General features: G+C 46.0%; 1 protein-coding gene across 6 annotated transcripts in view; it reads left to right on the top strand.

Annotated features, from left to right (window-relative positions):
- MSI2 (musashi RNA binding protein 2) overlaps positions 1–16582 on the top strand; it is a 429353-nt gene that overhangs the window by 138928 nt on the left and 273843 nt on the right. For all 6 annotated transcript variants that reach the window (XM_054460173.2, XM_054460172.2, XM_054460175.2 and 3 more), the window contains exon 6: positions 6544–6636. In XM_054460173.2, the coding sequence (XP_054316148.1) occupies positions 6544–6636 (93 nt within the window). The remainder of the gene's footprint in view (positions 1–6543; positions 6637–16582) is intronic.

The raw sequence follows: 16582 nt of genomic DNA, 5'->3' as shown, positions 1-16582 counted from the left end.
TTCTCATTCCCCACCTCAAGACAGGTGTCATTTGACCATTTAAGGCAGAGATGTACTCCCTGTGGCCTCTGCCGATGGGCGTGACTTGCCTTGCTTGGGTGGGTGTGATGCCTTCCTCCCCCATAATTGATAGAGTTTCCATGTGGACTGTGGCTCTGCTGTCACCAAAAAAAGGTGAGGTCAAGGCAGTGGTGTCCTTGGGCTTCTCCCAAATAGATCTCTGTATTAGTTTTGTGGGACAGCTGTAACAAATTACCACACACTGATTGATTTAAGAAATATAAATATAGTCTTTCACAGTTCAAGAGTCCAGAGGTCTGAAATCAAGGTGTCAGCAGGACTGGTTCCCTCTGGAGGCTCTGTGGGAAAAACTGTCCCATACCTCTCTCCTAGCTTCTGGTGGTTGCCAGCAATTCTTGGTGTTCCTTGGTTTGCAGGCACATCACTCAAGGCCCTGCCTTCATCTGCACATGGCCACCTTCTTTCTGTGTCTGTTTGTCCTCTTCTTAGAAGGACACCCATTACTGGATTTAGGGCTTACCCTATGTCCAGGATAACTTCATCTCAAGATTCTTAACTAATTACATCTGTAAAGACCCCGTTTCCAAATAAGGTCACTTTCTGAAATTCTAGATGGACACGAATTTTGGAGGAACTCTTTGATCCACCCCAGTCTCTTTTCCACATCTGATCCTAGAAACAGTTGGAGAAGATGCCCAATACCTGACCTGTGTTCTGATTTTGCAAGCTAAGTAAGTTTGCCACTGGATTCAGATGTGATGGTGATAGTAGTTACGGTAGTGATGAAGTTGGCAGGAGGGTGGCCCCGAGGGTGATGGTGGTGGAGTTGGTGGTGGCAAGAATGGTAGTATTGGCAGTTGTGAGGGTGAGAGAGGATGGGAAAAATATGCGGAGAAGTAGGGATTTTAAAGGGCAGGTCCCTTGAATGAAACACCTTGGGGAATGGAGACTTGGTGTTCGGGAGTTCTGTGATCTCAGGCAGCCCTGCTCGAGGGTCTGCCATACAAAGATTGGACTTAATTCTCAAATGCAGACTGATAGGAGAAGACTGCCATATTGGCAGATACATGGGATTTCATCCTGGATTCTGAATTTGGTGAGCACTTTTGTTCTTCAGTGTCACTGGACAGGATGGGGTAATAGAGCCCTTGTCTGAGCCTGGGAAAGCTGTCCTCCTAACTACCTGCCTTGCCTTTAACTAGCACGCAAGTCATCTCATTGACTTGACTTTTCCATCTGCACAATGGGGAGGATGAACTAGAAGGTTTGTAGCATCCTACCCAGTGCTAGCATTTTAACATCTTTCCTGGGCTTTTTCCACCTTGGGGTTCCCACAGATGAGGCATCATCTGCAAACAAGCCTGTGTTCTTGGGGAGTGAAGATGGCTTACATTTTTTCATCACAGGGAATTTGAACTCTTTTAAGGAACATGGTAATAGCCAGACCTGATTTAATTTCTGTGGGCCTTTCTCATACTCATTTAAGGCTCTCCAGAGCCATTTCCTGCCTTTTCATGTATTTGTTCTGATTAAGAAATATTTGTTTTTTTTGGTGTTTGTTTTGTTTTTGTTTTCCTTGTGTGATAACGAATATCTTTAGGCCAGTGCTGTTGGAATTAAGTTTTCCCTTTAATCTCATTTTTAAAAGTAGTTTCTCTTTTCTAACCTCCCCTTACCCTACTCTGCCTTCAACACACACACAAAACACACACAGCACACACACACACCACACACACACACGCACACACACACACACATTTGCTTTATCCTATTTTATAAAAATACAAACAGTGGTCCCATTCCTAGTGACCGTTTCTGATGGAAACACATCTTTTAAAAGGGAATTTTTTTAACTTAAAAAGCCAGCTCTCTGTTTAGAGGCAGGGAGGTGGAGTGCTCTTTGCAGCTCTGGTTAGTACTGGCTTTGGCCAGTTCTTACGTGTAAACAGCAATTTTCCGAACTGGAATGGGTGCTGGGGTTTTCTTTATGGAGCCAAGGGGTATGTGGAGAGCAGCGGTGTTTAGTTAAATTACAGGTCTAGATGCAGAACTTTCCAGCAATGATTTGTGAGAGCCTGAACACTCCCCACTGCCCTTTGTGCACACGGGCAAGAGCGCACACACGCACACATGCACACGGACACCTCCTGCTTCCCAGAGTGACACCTTAAACCATAAAAGGAGGGGCGCCTGCTGGGAGAGGGGGCTGTCCCCACATGGTGCAAGGCTGTCGGGTAGGTATCTGGTGTCTCTAATGGTGGGAAGCACTCACATACCAAAATGTTATCTGCAACCTCTCCACTAAAAACTCCAAGCAAAGGAAATTTAAGATCAATTTCCTAATGGATTTTGGACTGAGCTCCCTGAAACAGATGGGTGGCTCTCCATCTCAGTTCACTGTGGAGCTGAGTGGGGCCATCTGAGCATTTTGGGATGCAGTGACTGCTTCCCTGTACCCTATATGGGTACTCTACTGGTGTTAAGGCTACAGGTTAGGAAACAGTTACCTGAAGGGCCTATCCTAGGAGGAAAACAGGTGGCTCTCTCTTCACTGGGTAAAGAGGATTTTTTTTTTTTTATAACCCAAAAGGAGTATAGAGCCCAGGGGCCTGGGAACCTTGTCCAGCTCACTGTATCCAGATTTAAAGTTCCAGGGATACTGAATGGTTCCTTAGGCAAATAGAGGCCAAGACTCAAGGAGTGGGACTGGAGTTGACCCAAACACACACCCATGCATGTGCATATACATGTGTGTGCACCCTCACATGTCCATAGAAACCTTGCATAGTATTGATGGGAATTCGAGGACCTCCATTTAGTCTCACTGAGAGTCAAGACAACATCCCAGCCCCATCCCCTTCCTGCCCTCCTCAGTAGCCATGGAGATGGCAAGGAAACCGAGAGAAGAATGTGTGACTCTAGGGTTCTCTGCCTCCCGTGTCCCTCACCAGCATGCAAATTGTGGAGCAGGCCACAGTCCATTTGGCAGTCATGCTGGCAGCATTCTCAAAGTAAATCACTTCCATTTCCCCCAGCATGCCCCTGGCGGGAGAGGTCACTGTGCACAGCCCTGTCGCCCCCACAGCTGTGCCCCCTTCTCCTAAAGCCGAGACACTGGTGAGCAGCTAACCAAGGGTTGCCCATGTTTCCACTGGCCTTTTCATGTTTGGAAGGTTTTGATTAAAACAGTTTCTTTCAGTGTTTGCTGAGGAGTGGGATCCATCACTGTATCTGAGCTGGTCCCTGGAGAGGATGTTTTAGTAACTTGGACACTTTGGTGCATTGTCTGGGACCTGGAATTTCTCATCCTTTTTTTAAAAAAGTGTTTTAAAGGCTTTTTGGGGACTGTGTAGATTTATAGCTGAATGGCTGCCTCTGTTTTTAGGGCTCTGTCTAGGCAGGTTTACGGCTATAAGGCAACGGTGGAGGGTGTATGAAGAGATATTTTCATTTCACCAGTTACTAGGGAATGAACAATCTGTTGACTTCTGTTATTTGGAATGAAGACATGTTGTTTGTTGAATTCTCTGGGACTACATGAATGTTCAGAATATAGACAGGGCTGCTGTATACCCGCCCAACTCTAAACAGTGTATAAATGAGACCGTGGGGTTCAGATTATAGTATGGCTCTCCAGAGTTTCTTCAAGTTGAGAACTCTACTAGTGCATGTTGGTAGATCATGTTAGTGTTTCTTTACAGATATTTAATTACTTGGCTGGGGTAAGGAAAAAAAAGGAATGAAAAATCTAAAATTAAACTATTGGGAATCTCTGCCCATCTGAAAGCATGTAGAGATGCAGGAAAGTGTTTTTGAAATTATAGTGGAAGAAAATAGGGCAGTAAGAGGTGCCTTTTCAAAGGCACATTTTTGTGTAATGTGTCTTTTCGCTGCATATTTAGTTCTGAGCTTGAAAGATGAGTCTAGTAACTGACTTTGGTCAGTTGACCATTTATTTAGTGACTACACAGTGCCCTGCTAGACACTTGGCATACGTTACTTAATTTACTCCTAATAGGTACCTTGTATGGTAGGCTAATCATTATATCTTCATTTTATAGTGGATTACATTCCACATTCTATTAGAATGTAAGCTCCAGCACCTCGCACTTAATGTATCTGTTGAATGAATACATTAGCAAAGTTAGATTAGTAAAATTTGGTGATTCATGAGTGTAGGGACAGATTTAAATCTGGAAAGGGCTAGATGGAATTTTGCCATTCAAGTGACCTTTATTAACCAGGGAGACTTAAGGAATGGGTGAGAAGGGAGATGGACAATAATGAGTGAGCATAAGAGGCCTACCAGGTCATGCGAGGTACTTGGAGCTCAGTGCTGTGCACAGTGGTGGGATCTTCATAGAATTTTTCACATGCACTATCTCGTCTAATCCCCCGTTCATCTGAAAAGAGGTGAAAAAACAGTCAATCCCAGCTTTAAACACATGAGCAAGCCACTGCTTGGTTCTAATGGGCAGGAGGAAGTAGGGAGTAGGTGGTATACTGAGTTGTTAGAACAATGTCCTCTTAAAACACTGTGGAATGTCCATGACAAGGATATTCAAGTTTGGGGTCAACCAGCAGGTTGTGGTGGCATGTGTCTTCTGTGGGAGCTACTAAGCTAAACAAGAGCTCCCTGGAGTCTACGAGCTCCAAGTTTGGGGTCAACCAGCAGGCTATGGTGGCATGTGTCTTCTGTGGGAGCTACTAAGCTAAAGCAAGAGCTCCCTGGAGTCTACGAGCTCCAAGTTTGGGGTCAACCAGCAGGCTATGGTGGCATGTGTCTTCTGTGGGAGCTACTAAGCTAAAGCAAGAGCTCCCTGGAGTCTGCAAGCCTCTCTGCATCATGGCTATGATGCTCGTGGATTCATGGGAACTGGGCATTAGGTGGGACCTTGGAGCCCTGGCCCAGCATCTCGTGCTGCAGAAAACTCATACCTAGGAGGAAGTGAGTCCTGCCCAGGGTCACACCCAGAGTTAGACCCAGGAGCTGGATTTCCAGTACCCTACAGCACAGCCTGCCGGTAACCACTGTGCCCCCTGGTGTCACTCACCTCAGGCTCCTGTTGAGGTGGGTTGGTTCACTCATTCACTCAGCAGATGTGTCAGGAGCCTCTGTGATGACTGACCCAGGCAGCCATGGCTCCTATGCTTCAGCATCCTACATCACATCAAGTTGCAGTAGAAACAGATGACATTGTGTGTTGATTATATGCCAACAAACTGGTCAGACCCTCACCCATCAAATTCTACAATTTTGTATTGTGACAGTAAAACTAAAATGGCACATAGCCTAAACTCAGTCTTTAGAACGAAATTTATTTTCTTGATTTTGGCTCCTACGTGTAAGATTTTGGTTCCCACTCTGAACAGTTAATGTCATTCTCCTTTTATTTTTTTATTGTGACAGTAAAACTAAAATGGCACATAGTCTAAACTCAGTCTTTAGAAAGAAATTTATTTTCTTGATTTTTGGCTCCTACATGTAAGATTTTGGTTCCCACTCTGAGCAGTTAATGTCATTGAGCTTCCTACTCCTTTGGCTTTGGAGCTGGTGGGATTCGGAAATGTGGCCACATTTTTTCACACGTACATCCACAAAACATTCAGTGTTGGCTTCTATGTGCCTGACGCTGTGCCTGGCCTGGTGGAGGATTTGTAGAGGAGTCAAGAGCTTATTGTCTGGAGGAGGAAGTAACTTCACACAAGGTGGAGAGCAGTGAGTGCTAAGACAGGGATATAGAGACACTGTTAGGGGGTTTCAGGAAAGGGTGGACTAGCTCCTGGCTGGATTGATAAATAACTATTTTGAATTTTGGAGAAAGGTGCTGGATCCTGGAGGAAGGTTACAACTTGCCGTAGTTAGGTTTAGGAGTGCAGAGGCACCCCAAGGAGAAGGACCTGCAGGAACAAAAGTGTAGGGATCTGGGGATTAGCTGGGCTTGACTGGGTGCAGGGTGAATCAAGGTGAATCACAGGAAATCAGGAGGAGGAATCCTGGACAGAGCTTGCAGGGTGGTCCCCAGGTGCGAGGTCAGCGTCTGTGTTGCTTGCAGACGTATACCAGCACCTAGCACAAACAGCTCGGCGTAGACAGCCTGCACATGGTTTTGAATCGTGTGCATTTCTTATTGACAGGTTTTGCAGATAGTTTCTGGGCAGCAGTTTTTATGCATTTAGGTCTGTTTTGTTCACGTCTCTTAGCTTTAAAATAGCTTGACATGTGATTTTTCTCTTTTTGCTAGTCCATCAGAATGAAGTTGTGTGTTGTGGCCAATGAGGTTCTGAAGTCTCTGTGTCTGTATGAAACTCAAGCTTTTAGGTTGCCATCTGAATGCCTGAGATATGCAGAGTGACTGTCTCTAGCATCCTTAGACATCTAAACGCCCGCGCCATGCAGCTTGAATATATCTAAAATTGCCTTCCTAGAGAAATGTGGAGAGCAGATTGTTTCAGCAGCCTCTTGAGCCCTGCTTTAGATAACCTGGTTAACCCATGCCTTTCTCTTGTCATTTCTTGCAGATGGTCACAAGAACAAAGAAAATATTTGTAGGCGGGTTATCTGCGAACACAGTAGTGGAAGATGTAAAGCAATATTTCGAGCAGTTTGGCAAGGTAAGCACTGGATAGGGTTGGATGGCACATGCCAGAAGTAGCCTCATCAGTCCTAAGAAGAGGCTACCATGGCCCCCGCCCCTGCTACAGCTGTGTCCTCAAGAACCTTGTCCTTGAACCTGGCCATCATGATTTAAGTGAAATTCAGCAGAAGCTGAGATGGAAGAGTCTGGCTTGCATTTGGTGTGATGTCCCATGTGCTGGCAGGAGCAGACAGAGTGGCCTTTTAGTGCAGTTTTGTGGGCATTTGCTGGCCACATGGGGCCTGGGCTGGGAGCTGGTGGTGACGGCGGCTGGGGAGGGATGTGGGGCTGTGACTTGCGGGGCAGGAGCTCCCACAGAAGCTGCTAGAGGCCTGCAGGTTGGGGCTGGGCTTCTCCCTTCTGTGCCTGTTTGGAAAATGCATTGAGAGCTGAGACTCCCTGGGGCCCTTTGCAGCTGAACCCTCCCCTGTCAAATGCCCAAGGAGACTCGGAAAAGATGCGAGGCCTGTACCTGTCAGCATTCTCTGACTTGAATGTCTGTGAGACAGCAGTAAAATTACCCCCTGGGCTCTGCTTCTGGAACAGGCTGGGACCAACCCAAGAGCCCCACAGCAGCCAGGAAACAGAGTGTGAGAAGGTGTGTGTATGATAGAGAGTCAGACCAACAGATAGGACATGTCACTGTGGGTGAGGTGTTTAATTCGGCCTCTTTCTAGTGAGTGAAGGGAAATGGTGCCTTGAGAGTGGGTTCTTGCTGAGGATGACACATTCCTCAGATGGCCCTGTTGCCTTAGGAGGGCTGACCCTTGTTGGCTTTTGTGTATACCACCCTCCTCTGGCCCCTGTGGAAATGGCAGGTTCAAGGAGGCTGCGTCCTGCATCTTTGAGTAATTGTGGACATCGCATGGGAGCCCAGGTCTGGGACAGTCTCCTCCTGACAGGTTTGGGTCTTCCCTGCTGAAAGGCTGACGTGGGAGAGAGCTGCTGAGGCGTCCTGAGAAGACACAGTGCCCGTGCTAAGCTCTGTCACTTGTTTCCTCCCACGATGGGTGTTGTGCTTGCCATGGGTACAAAGGCACAGCCACCCACTGGCCAGGCTGAAGGTTCTGTGCTGTTGGTTTGCCCAGGGTGATGGGCAGCTATGACCCTGTCCCCAGGTGTGTCTGTTTGTGAACTACTGTCTGGGATGAGGGCCATGACCTTTATTCAGCCTCAAAATTGAGATGTTCTTGTCTGGTATTAATTTCTGCCTGGATAGGAGACCGTGCAACAAAGAGAAGCCAGCCTCCTCCAGCCCAGCCTTGCATTCTGAGTGGCTCTGAGCTACCCTTCCAGGTTGGTTTTGAAAAGGCCTCCCCAATGGCCCTTTCTGGTATTGTCAGCTGGGGATGGATTCATTCTGGCTGGGTCTAAAGAATAGCCAAGTGTGTTGATGACTGTGTACATTACAGCACTTCTCTCTTCCAGACTGATTTAAAGCAGTAAGGGGGATCTGTCCATCACCCAGCCCCACCCAGCAATCCTGCCCAGGGAGAGGGATTGGAAATAATTAAATGAGACAGGTCCGGCTTGCATAATGGAAAGCTCTGGAGGGTGAGCCCTCTTTGCTATCTTTCTGCTTTTAAAACAAGTCCAGGGGTAGTGTTTGCAAACATGAAGTGGGATTTCTTTTTCGAGCCATAACCTGCCTTGGAATCTCGTGGGCTTATTTGTGTCAGAAAAGTCGGTGCTGCCCAGATGGGCTTTTAGAGTTATTCCAGACAGGCTTCTACTTGCCAACACATAGCACATCTCTGCACGTCCCCCAACCCTTGGTTTCTTTCTGTCTCTCTCTCTCTTTCTTCCTTTCTCTATTTCTGTTTCCCTCTCTGTTTTCTCATTAACACTTATCATTGTGACCCAGTATGCCTCCAGTAAGACACACTGCAAGCTTTGGCCATGCCCACAGTGGCCACCATTGCTGCCTTTAGAACAGTTGTCCTTTTGTCTGAGAAGCAGTCACAAACCATCTTCCCTGGCATGGCACTCGCCGGGTCTGAAGCTGCCCAGTTAATTTTGCAGTAATGTTTGTGGACTCTGGCAGGATGTGCAGACTTATCAAGTGTTTTATTAAAAGACTAAAGAGGCTTTTGAATGTATCAAAGCCATAATGCTCTTCAGTGCTCATATTTTAGTAGCTTTTTTTCATACATAGGTTCTGTGCATTATTTGTGTCTGTCTGCAGAATAGCTTATTTCTCATTTGGCTGATGGCTTGTGTTACTGTGTGTGTCCCCTTGGGCAGGACTCACCACCTCTCAGGATTCTGGCATAACTTATTTGAATCCAGAATGATCAAAGTCAGGGAGACTCTGCTGCTGGGCCTTGGGAGCAGTACAGTGAATAAATCCAGTGGTTGTGAAAGGAGGTAACAGGTAAATTGACAGACGACCTCTCCCCTTCGGTACTTTATATTCTGGTTGAAGGAAACAGAATGAATGTGCACACACACACACACACACACACACACTTGCATGAAGTATATTCACACACATGTGTACACCCCCTGTGCACACACATTTCTAACTGTGTGAAATTGTTTTTGACTCTCTTTAACCAACTGCAATTTAATGAGGTGTAATTTTATTATTTATAGTGAGTGCAAAGTGTGGGATACTAGGCCAGGCCATTTACTCACATTATCTCATTTAATTTTTCTCTGGTTGGCTGGTAGTGGTATTCTCCATGTTGTAGACTGTTAAGTGGGGTCTTGGTGGGATTGTCTCTTGGACTCAAGGCCACAGCCCTCCAGGAGGTAGAGCTGGGTGTGGACTCCCCCTCCAGGCTTGTCTGATAACAGCGTCTGAACTCTGTGCCCTGTTCCAACTGCTGATCATTCCCCAAGATGGACTGACGGTGGGCAAGATGCAAAGGACAGGAAGATATTGTGCCCTTCAGTGTGTCCCGGAGTGCTGGGGACCTGGACATTCATCACCTCATTTTACCTGTGCAGTAGATATTGGTATCATCCAGTCTATTTGGCAAAGGTAGACAGTCAGGGCCAGGGAGGCTGAGTGTCAGCAGAGGTCACCCAGGTAAGACAGTGTAAGAGCCAGAATTCACACCCTACTTCCTTTTCCTCCAAGTCTAGAACTTTCCTTTCACAGCTTCCATGCAAGGTGTACCACTCTCTTTTTAGGTCTCCTTGCCGTCATTCCTCTCTCCTCTCCCTCATCCCATCCTGCCCGAGGTGGCAGCTGCTCCAACTGTTTATTTCAGGTGGCAATCAAGATGGGTAAGACTGCTATCAAGGGGCTGAGCTAAGGGAGTTTAAATATGTCATTACTGTAAGTGGAGTGGGTACAGAATGACACACCGGGAGCTTTAAATAACTTAAATTGGAGGCTTGTAAACCCTTTTGTGTTTTTCTTCCACCTTCCTCCCAGAAAATACACCCCCTCTCCCCCAGGTTAGAGACGTTGTTACTTGTTTATATTTCAGATGAGGTCACGAAGCGTGGCCACTGGCGTAAGGACTCTGCCAACTGAGGTTAACAGCTAACAGGTTGGCAGAATCCACATGTCACCATGAGCTACCCAGGGGTGAGGATGGCATTCCCACCCCTGGGTAGCTGTTCCAGGGTTGTCTGTCCTTGGAGAAGGGTAAGGCAGCAGATACTCCAGGGCTTCATGCTGGGCCTGACAGTGGACTGACCTCCCTGGGACAGCCTGACAGGTTGTTCCTTTGCTGGCCTCGGCTTCTCTTCTCAGGGAAGGGGTTGGAAAACTTAAAAAGGGCCAGATAGTAAGTATTTGCAGCTTTGCAATTCATGTAGTCCTTGTTGCAGCTACTCACTTCTGCTCTTGTAGGATGAAAGCAGCTATCACCAGCAGGTAAACAGATGCGTGTAGTTGTGTGCCAATAAAACTTTATTTACAAAAACAGGTGATGAACCAGATTTGGTCTGTGGACCATAGTTTGCTGACCCCTGGACTGAATTATTCCTAAGGTTGATTTTAAGCTTGAAAAGTCAGTAACGTAGAAAGTATTCAAACATTAATAGGGTGGATAGATTATAATCTAAGGTATCTATAGGCTATAACCAAAATAATACGTTGTCAGTAGTAATAAGCATGGTATATAATCAGCAGTCTAAACCATGTTAGAGTTTATTTTGGGACTTCATGACGCAGGGACAGTGAAGGGATTCTTTATTTGGAAAAAGCCGCTATTTATAAACTGGAACTTCATCCTATGAGTAAGAGCCAGAAAAACTGTTATAGTATTTTCATCTCCCTATTTCACCGGCTAGATGTAATTAATGAAACTCGGAATTTTTGAGGTCCAGGTTTTACTATGAAGATCCTTTTACTGTGCGCTGTTTCTGAATTGGAGTTACTGGTGCTAAGCTTTCTAATGCATTTTACAATGTGCTTCTCAAGGATGTCAAGTGAGATGGTTGGCAGATCTATTATGTAGGTGATGAGGCTGATGTTGAGAAAGGTGAGGAAGTTCTCCAAGATCACTCAGCCCATGCTGAGGAGAGCCTGGATAGTCACTTGTTTGTGCACAACCTACCCTTCGCCTCTTTTTACTGTTTATAAAGCCCCACCTCCCACTTTACCACCAAGCAGCATCTTTCTCAGAAGGAGCAGGTTTTGTTCATTTGTCAAAAACGTTGATATACAGTAATTTGTTTTACTGCCCTGGGTTTCTTAGTGGACGTTATCTGTGTTCCTGATTTCATACACACAGAAATGATGTATATAGGCCATTCCAAAAAATGGCAGGTAAATGATGCTCCAGATATGCCCGTGCAGACCCTGACGACGAGGCGGCCTGTTCTGCACTGTTCTCCCGGCAGAGCCACCCGGAAGAGCCCAGCCTGGTAATTAAAATGCACTGGATCAAAGAAACTCCACACACATGGGCTTCCTCCTTCTCCCCTTCAGGCCCCTCCTTCAAGTACCGGTTTCTTAAATTCTCACTTATAGGATTTCGGAGATCAAAAAGAGGCCTTTAAACTTAATGAATTCTCGACTTCGTCCCGGATGGAGCGGTTCCGCACCTTTCAGCTGTTCCCGGCAATGATAGGGCAGCTCAGTGCCGAGCTCGCTAGGTAAATCTCACTTTCTAGAACTCCTGTGAAAGCAAAGCAGCCCGAATTTGGAGGCTTCCAATTATACTTCACATGGTGAACTGTGTAATTAGTTTGGAAGACTTATGCTTAGTCATTGGTTTATCCTAATCGGCTTTGGCTTTCCCCAACAACAAAGTGAGCTTATTTTGCTAAGCTGAAACGACTCTGCACCCTTTGTTCCTGCCTTTTATTGTCTCATTCCTTTCATTCTGTGTTACTGCCAAAGTTCTGTTTCATTAGGCCTACAAGTCATTTCCAATTCAGTGGGCTGCTACAATCCGGCCTTTATCACGGGCTGCTCTGGTTCCCATGTCCCTTCTGGGCCAGTGCCCGAGTTTGTGGTTTGACATGAGGGCTTTAACCCCTTCCTGTGCCAGCCCCTCACTGTGGTGGCCGGGAAGAAAAGGCCTTCCAGGAACCGGCATGGAAAGTTACAGCTCTTGGGGTCTCATCAAAGTGGGAGGTCCCTGTAGAAACCAGGTGTAAGGGTCCTTGGAGCCCTTTGTGTCGGATTGGGGTTGTGTGGGGGCCCATAAAAGTTAACTTGAGCTCCAGAGAATGGTGTGTGAAAGCTTTTTGGGGGAAGAAAAAAAGAAAACAAGAGTGAATTGTTTTTTTAATGTAATGAGACCTTCCCGTTTATCCGTCCAACATGGGCAATTTGTCGGCAAGTGCGGCCCGAGGAAGCGCTGGGTGCCTGCCATTTCCCAGCTCCAGGGTTTTTCTGTGCAGGTGCAAAGCTGCGTTCATGGCCCCCACTCAGACGCCCCTTTTGATACTGTATGTGTGAGGAGAGTCATACCTGGAATAAAAATCTCATAAAGCCCTTTGAAATTTAAAAGGCATGAGATCTGCGAGAAGATAAATAAGCCTGAGAGTGGACTGTGATCCTCAGGTAGTGTTTTCTTGCTTTAAATGTGTGTCATAGATAAACAGAGCTCTGTGTCGTGTGGTTCTCTCAGAGGAGGCCTGGAAAACAAAAGTCTTGTGTGTCCTTTGTGGACATCTGAGCTCCCGTGAGGCTTTGTCCTCTGAAGTGGTTCGTGTAGGTGGGTTGCCCAGGGAGTGGTCAGCCTCCGGGCCTCACCCTGTCCTCTGCTCCACCTTTCTCTGGAGAGCCTGGGTGTTGCCCTTCAGACCTTCTTCAACAACAATTGTAGGCTGGACCACGAAGGACTATGCGCGTGCTCTTCCGTGGCTGAAGGCTACTTTTGTGTTTAAATTTTCTTCCTCTAATAGCCCAGAACAAAGCCAACACTGTCCCCATGTTTTATTAATCTTCTGCCTGGTTTGTGTCAGCATCTCCCTCTGGAAGTGTGTCATAAGGGGAGGGGACTTTATTTGCCCCCTGACCCCTGGCCGAGCTGCTCAGTGGGAAACAGCACAGTGAGTAGACAGGAGAATCCTGCTTCCTCTGCCTCCTCCACCTTCTAGGCCAGGTGGCAGAGGCAAACAAGGCTTACCCACAAGTAATATAATCCTGGGGCTTTGCAGGTAACCCCTCCTGCTAAACAGCTTTGTGTTTTCCTGGTGAACTTTTCCTCCGTAGACTGATTTCGGCTGAAGCCAGTAAGGTTGTCAAGTTCTAAAGATTGAGCACCCTAACGTCACTTCTCTTAAATTTTCTTATTTTTGCTTCAAAAAGGAGATTCTGAAATAGTGGATTTCTAGGAAAACTTCCCATTTCCCTCTTAGTATATAAAATATAGCCAGCTGTTGTTAGGCAAAGGCATCAGACATTATTATTGCTCTGTTAACAGTGTTTTAAAATATGCAAATAGAAAACTAGGATGCCTTCTGGGTAGCAAGCTGGGAAAACTTTGAAATTATGCTAATCAAATGCCACGTGCATTTGCATAGTAGGTAGAGGAACAAGGCTTAATAGAAGAACAAGGCTCAAACTTCAGCTTTGCTGTTTGACCGCATTTCCTCGTATGATTTAGCTGTATTTACTTTTTCTGCTGGGGCAAGGAGAGGCGAGCCAGCGGTAGGGGAGCCCTTGGGCACAAAGGAGTTAATGAGCCCTGGGCGGGTAGGGGCGGGGGGCCGGTATGAAGTACTTCCACCAGCTCACCTTCCCAGAGTCCTCCTGGGTCCTCTGAAGACGTCACTTACAATGGAGTTGTTAGCATGAGAAAATAAAGCCTTTTTCTCCCTAGATGTAGTTCAGTGGGAACTGAAAGTGTACCAGAAATCATGGTTCAAGCTTGTGCCAGTGGGTGCAAGGGGTGGTTCTTATGGAGGAGAAAGCGCAGTTCATTTAGACTTGGCATTGAAATCGAACTCTGTTGTTCGGTGGAGTGAACATTGATATGGAGATTCCCACCCGCCCCCCACCTCAGTAGTATACCCCCTTACACAGGTCCTGTATGCTTTTCTTTTTCTTCCATTTTCTTTATTTTCTTCTTTTGTCCTCTTAGAAATAGTCTCTCTGTAGACCGGCCAGATTTGTCAAGTTACCACCCTCTAAATTTTTACAGCTCCGTATATTCAGACTTGGTATTTGTGAATTAGCTAAAAGTGGGCTGCCAATCTGTACTTTATTTACATTCGAAGCCATATTAGTGAGAGCCCCAGAAAAAAATGTTAATATGCAGGAAGAGGCAGAAGGGTTGAGTTTCTGACTGTTGCTAACCTCACCACTGCCTTTAAAACCAATCATGAGGCACACGGCTGATATTTAATAGCTTTTAGCTGATTATTTTTCTTCTCCTCCTCTTTCTTTTCTATCCAAGTTGACCTGGGTGTACTTGAGCGGAAATGAAGTCATCCAAATGCTGAATTAGAATAATCACAGGCCTCTAAGAATGAAATGGAAGCAGAGATTAAATGGCGGAGGGAAAGCTGGCATTAATAAGGACCAGGAAAACTTTGCATAAAATAAATAGGAGATGGAATAGATTGAATTTGTATATGCTGCTTCCATTTCTTCCTCCATTTTGTGTTGTCTTCCTAAGTCGAGTTACTGGCAAAGTGGGATTTGATTGACATACCTTCTGCAGCCTAGGTGATGGGCCTTTCTTCTTTGTGGGACGTTTGTGTGACCATTGATGTTTCCAGGAAGGAAGAATCTGATGGAGGGGCTGTTACCATGAAAGGTTGATGATTACTTGGTACAAGTAGCGGGTGGGAGACAGATGAAAGAGTATGGGGTATGGGCGCGGTGGCTCACGCCTGTAATCCCAGCACTTTGGGAGGCCAAGGTGGGCGAATCACGAGGTCAGGAGTTCGAGACCAGCCTGGCCAACATGGTGAAACACCATCTCTACTGAAAATACAAAAAATTAACTGAGCGTGTTGGTGGGCACTTGTAATCCCAGCTACTGAGGAGGCTGAGGCAGGAGAATCTCTTGAACCCAGGAGGTGGAGGTTGCAGTGAGCCAAGATCGTGCCACTGCACTCCAGCCCGGGTGACAGTGTGAGACCCTGTCTCCAAAAAAAAAAAAAAAAAAGAACAGGGAGGATGTGAGCCAGCGCACAACAGGCCAACTTAATATTATGATGATTCCTCCTTGTAGAGAGAAGACCTGGGCAGGATTCAGGTAGGGTGACCGGTTGTCTGGGTTTGCCTGTGACTAAGGGGGTTTCTAGGAACTTGGGCCTTGCAAACTAGAATGAATTGGTCACCTTCAAGTGGAGTTTGGAGAAGTCAAGACACTTGGCCTGACACTCTAAAAGGGTCAACACCTTCCTTGACCACCTCCAAGGAGATTTAAATACTCCTCCCTGCGTGCTCCAGAACACTAACTTCATACCTGTTTACATTCTGCCTTCTTGATTTAATCCAGCTGCTGGGTAAACAGCCAGCATGGGGCCTTGCGTGAGCACAGGCCAGCAAGTGTTAGATGAGCAAGTGGCTGCTGAAGGCAGGTCAGACAGACCCACAGTCTGTCTGTCTGTGCACCCCTCTGGGCTACTATTTGGGGATTACTTCTGTGTCTCTTGAAAAAAAAAATTCTGCCCCAGTGTAGTGAAAAGTGAGCTTCTTGTAGTTAAAGAGCAAAATAAGGATTTAATTAAATTAAAAAAAAAAAGAAAAGAAAACCCAGCAGAGTGGTTTGTTTACAGGAAGTCGTTTTTAGGTGGTCTGTTATAGAAGATGTAATTTGTGAAAGTAGATTAGTTGTAAATTAGAGATTTTGGGTTGTCGAGGTCGCTAACCGTCTTTTATAATTGGCGGCAGAGGTAAATATTTTCAGATTTGCTTATAGAGTGTTAGTATTGAAAAAACAATTTAAGGTGTTTTTCACTTAAGGAAAAATAAGTGAGAGTATGGAATGATCAGAGACGGGCTTCCTGATCTTATTCCCAGCTTTCTTATGGAATGACAAGGGTGTGGAAAGCAACAGGGAGATGAAATGCTGGAGTAGTTTGCAAGGGAGCTTGCAGATTCTCTGATAGGGAAACAGTTTTATTTATTTATTTATTTATTTTATTTTACTTATTTATTTAGAGACAGGGTCTCACTATGGTTTCCCAGGCTGGAGTGCAGCAGCATGATTTCGGCTCACTGCAGCCTCAGTCTCTGGGGCTCAGGTGATTCCCCAACCTCAGCCTCCCAAGTAGCTAGGACTACAGGCACGCACCACCATGCCTGGCTAATTTTTTTGTATTTTTAGTAGAGACAGGGTTTCACCGTGTTGCTGAGGCTGGTCTCGAACTCCTGGACTCAAGTGATCCGCCTGCTTCAGCCTCCCAAAGTGTTGAGATTACAGGCGTGAGCCACCACACTCAGGTGATTTTTATTCTTTAATAAGAGCAACCCATTTCTTTTATCAACAGACTTGTTTTCTTAGCAAAAAGGGAGGACGTATTGATGTCACTGCTTTCCATTCAACTAAGTT

The sequence above is a fragment of the Pongo pygmaeus genome, chromosome 19 (genome assembly GCF_028885625.2).
Source record: "Pongo pygmaeus isolate AG05252 chromosome 19, NHGRI_mPonPyg2-v2.0_pri, whole genome shotgun sequence".
Taxonomy (NCBI): domain Eukaryota; kingdom Metazoa; phylum Chordata; class Mammalia; order Primates; family Hominidae; genus Pongo; species Pongo pygmaeus.
This window is presented reverse-complemented; position numbering and strand designations above follow the sequence as displayed.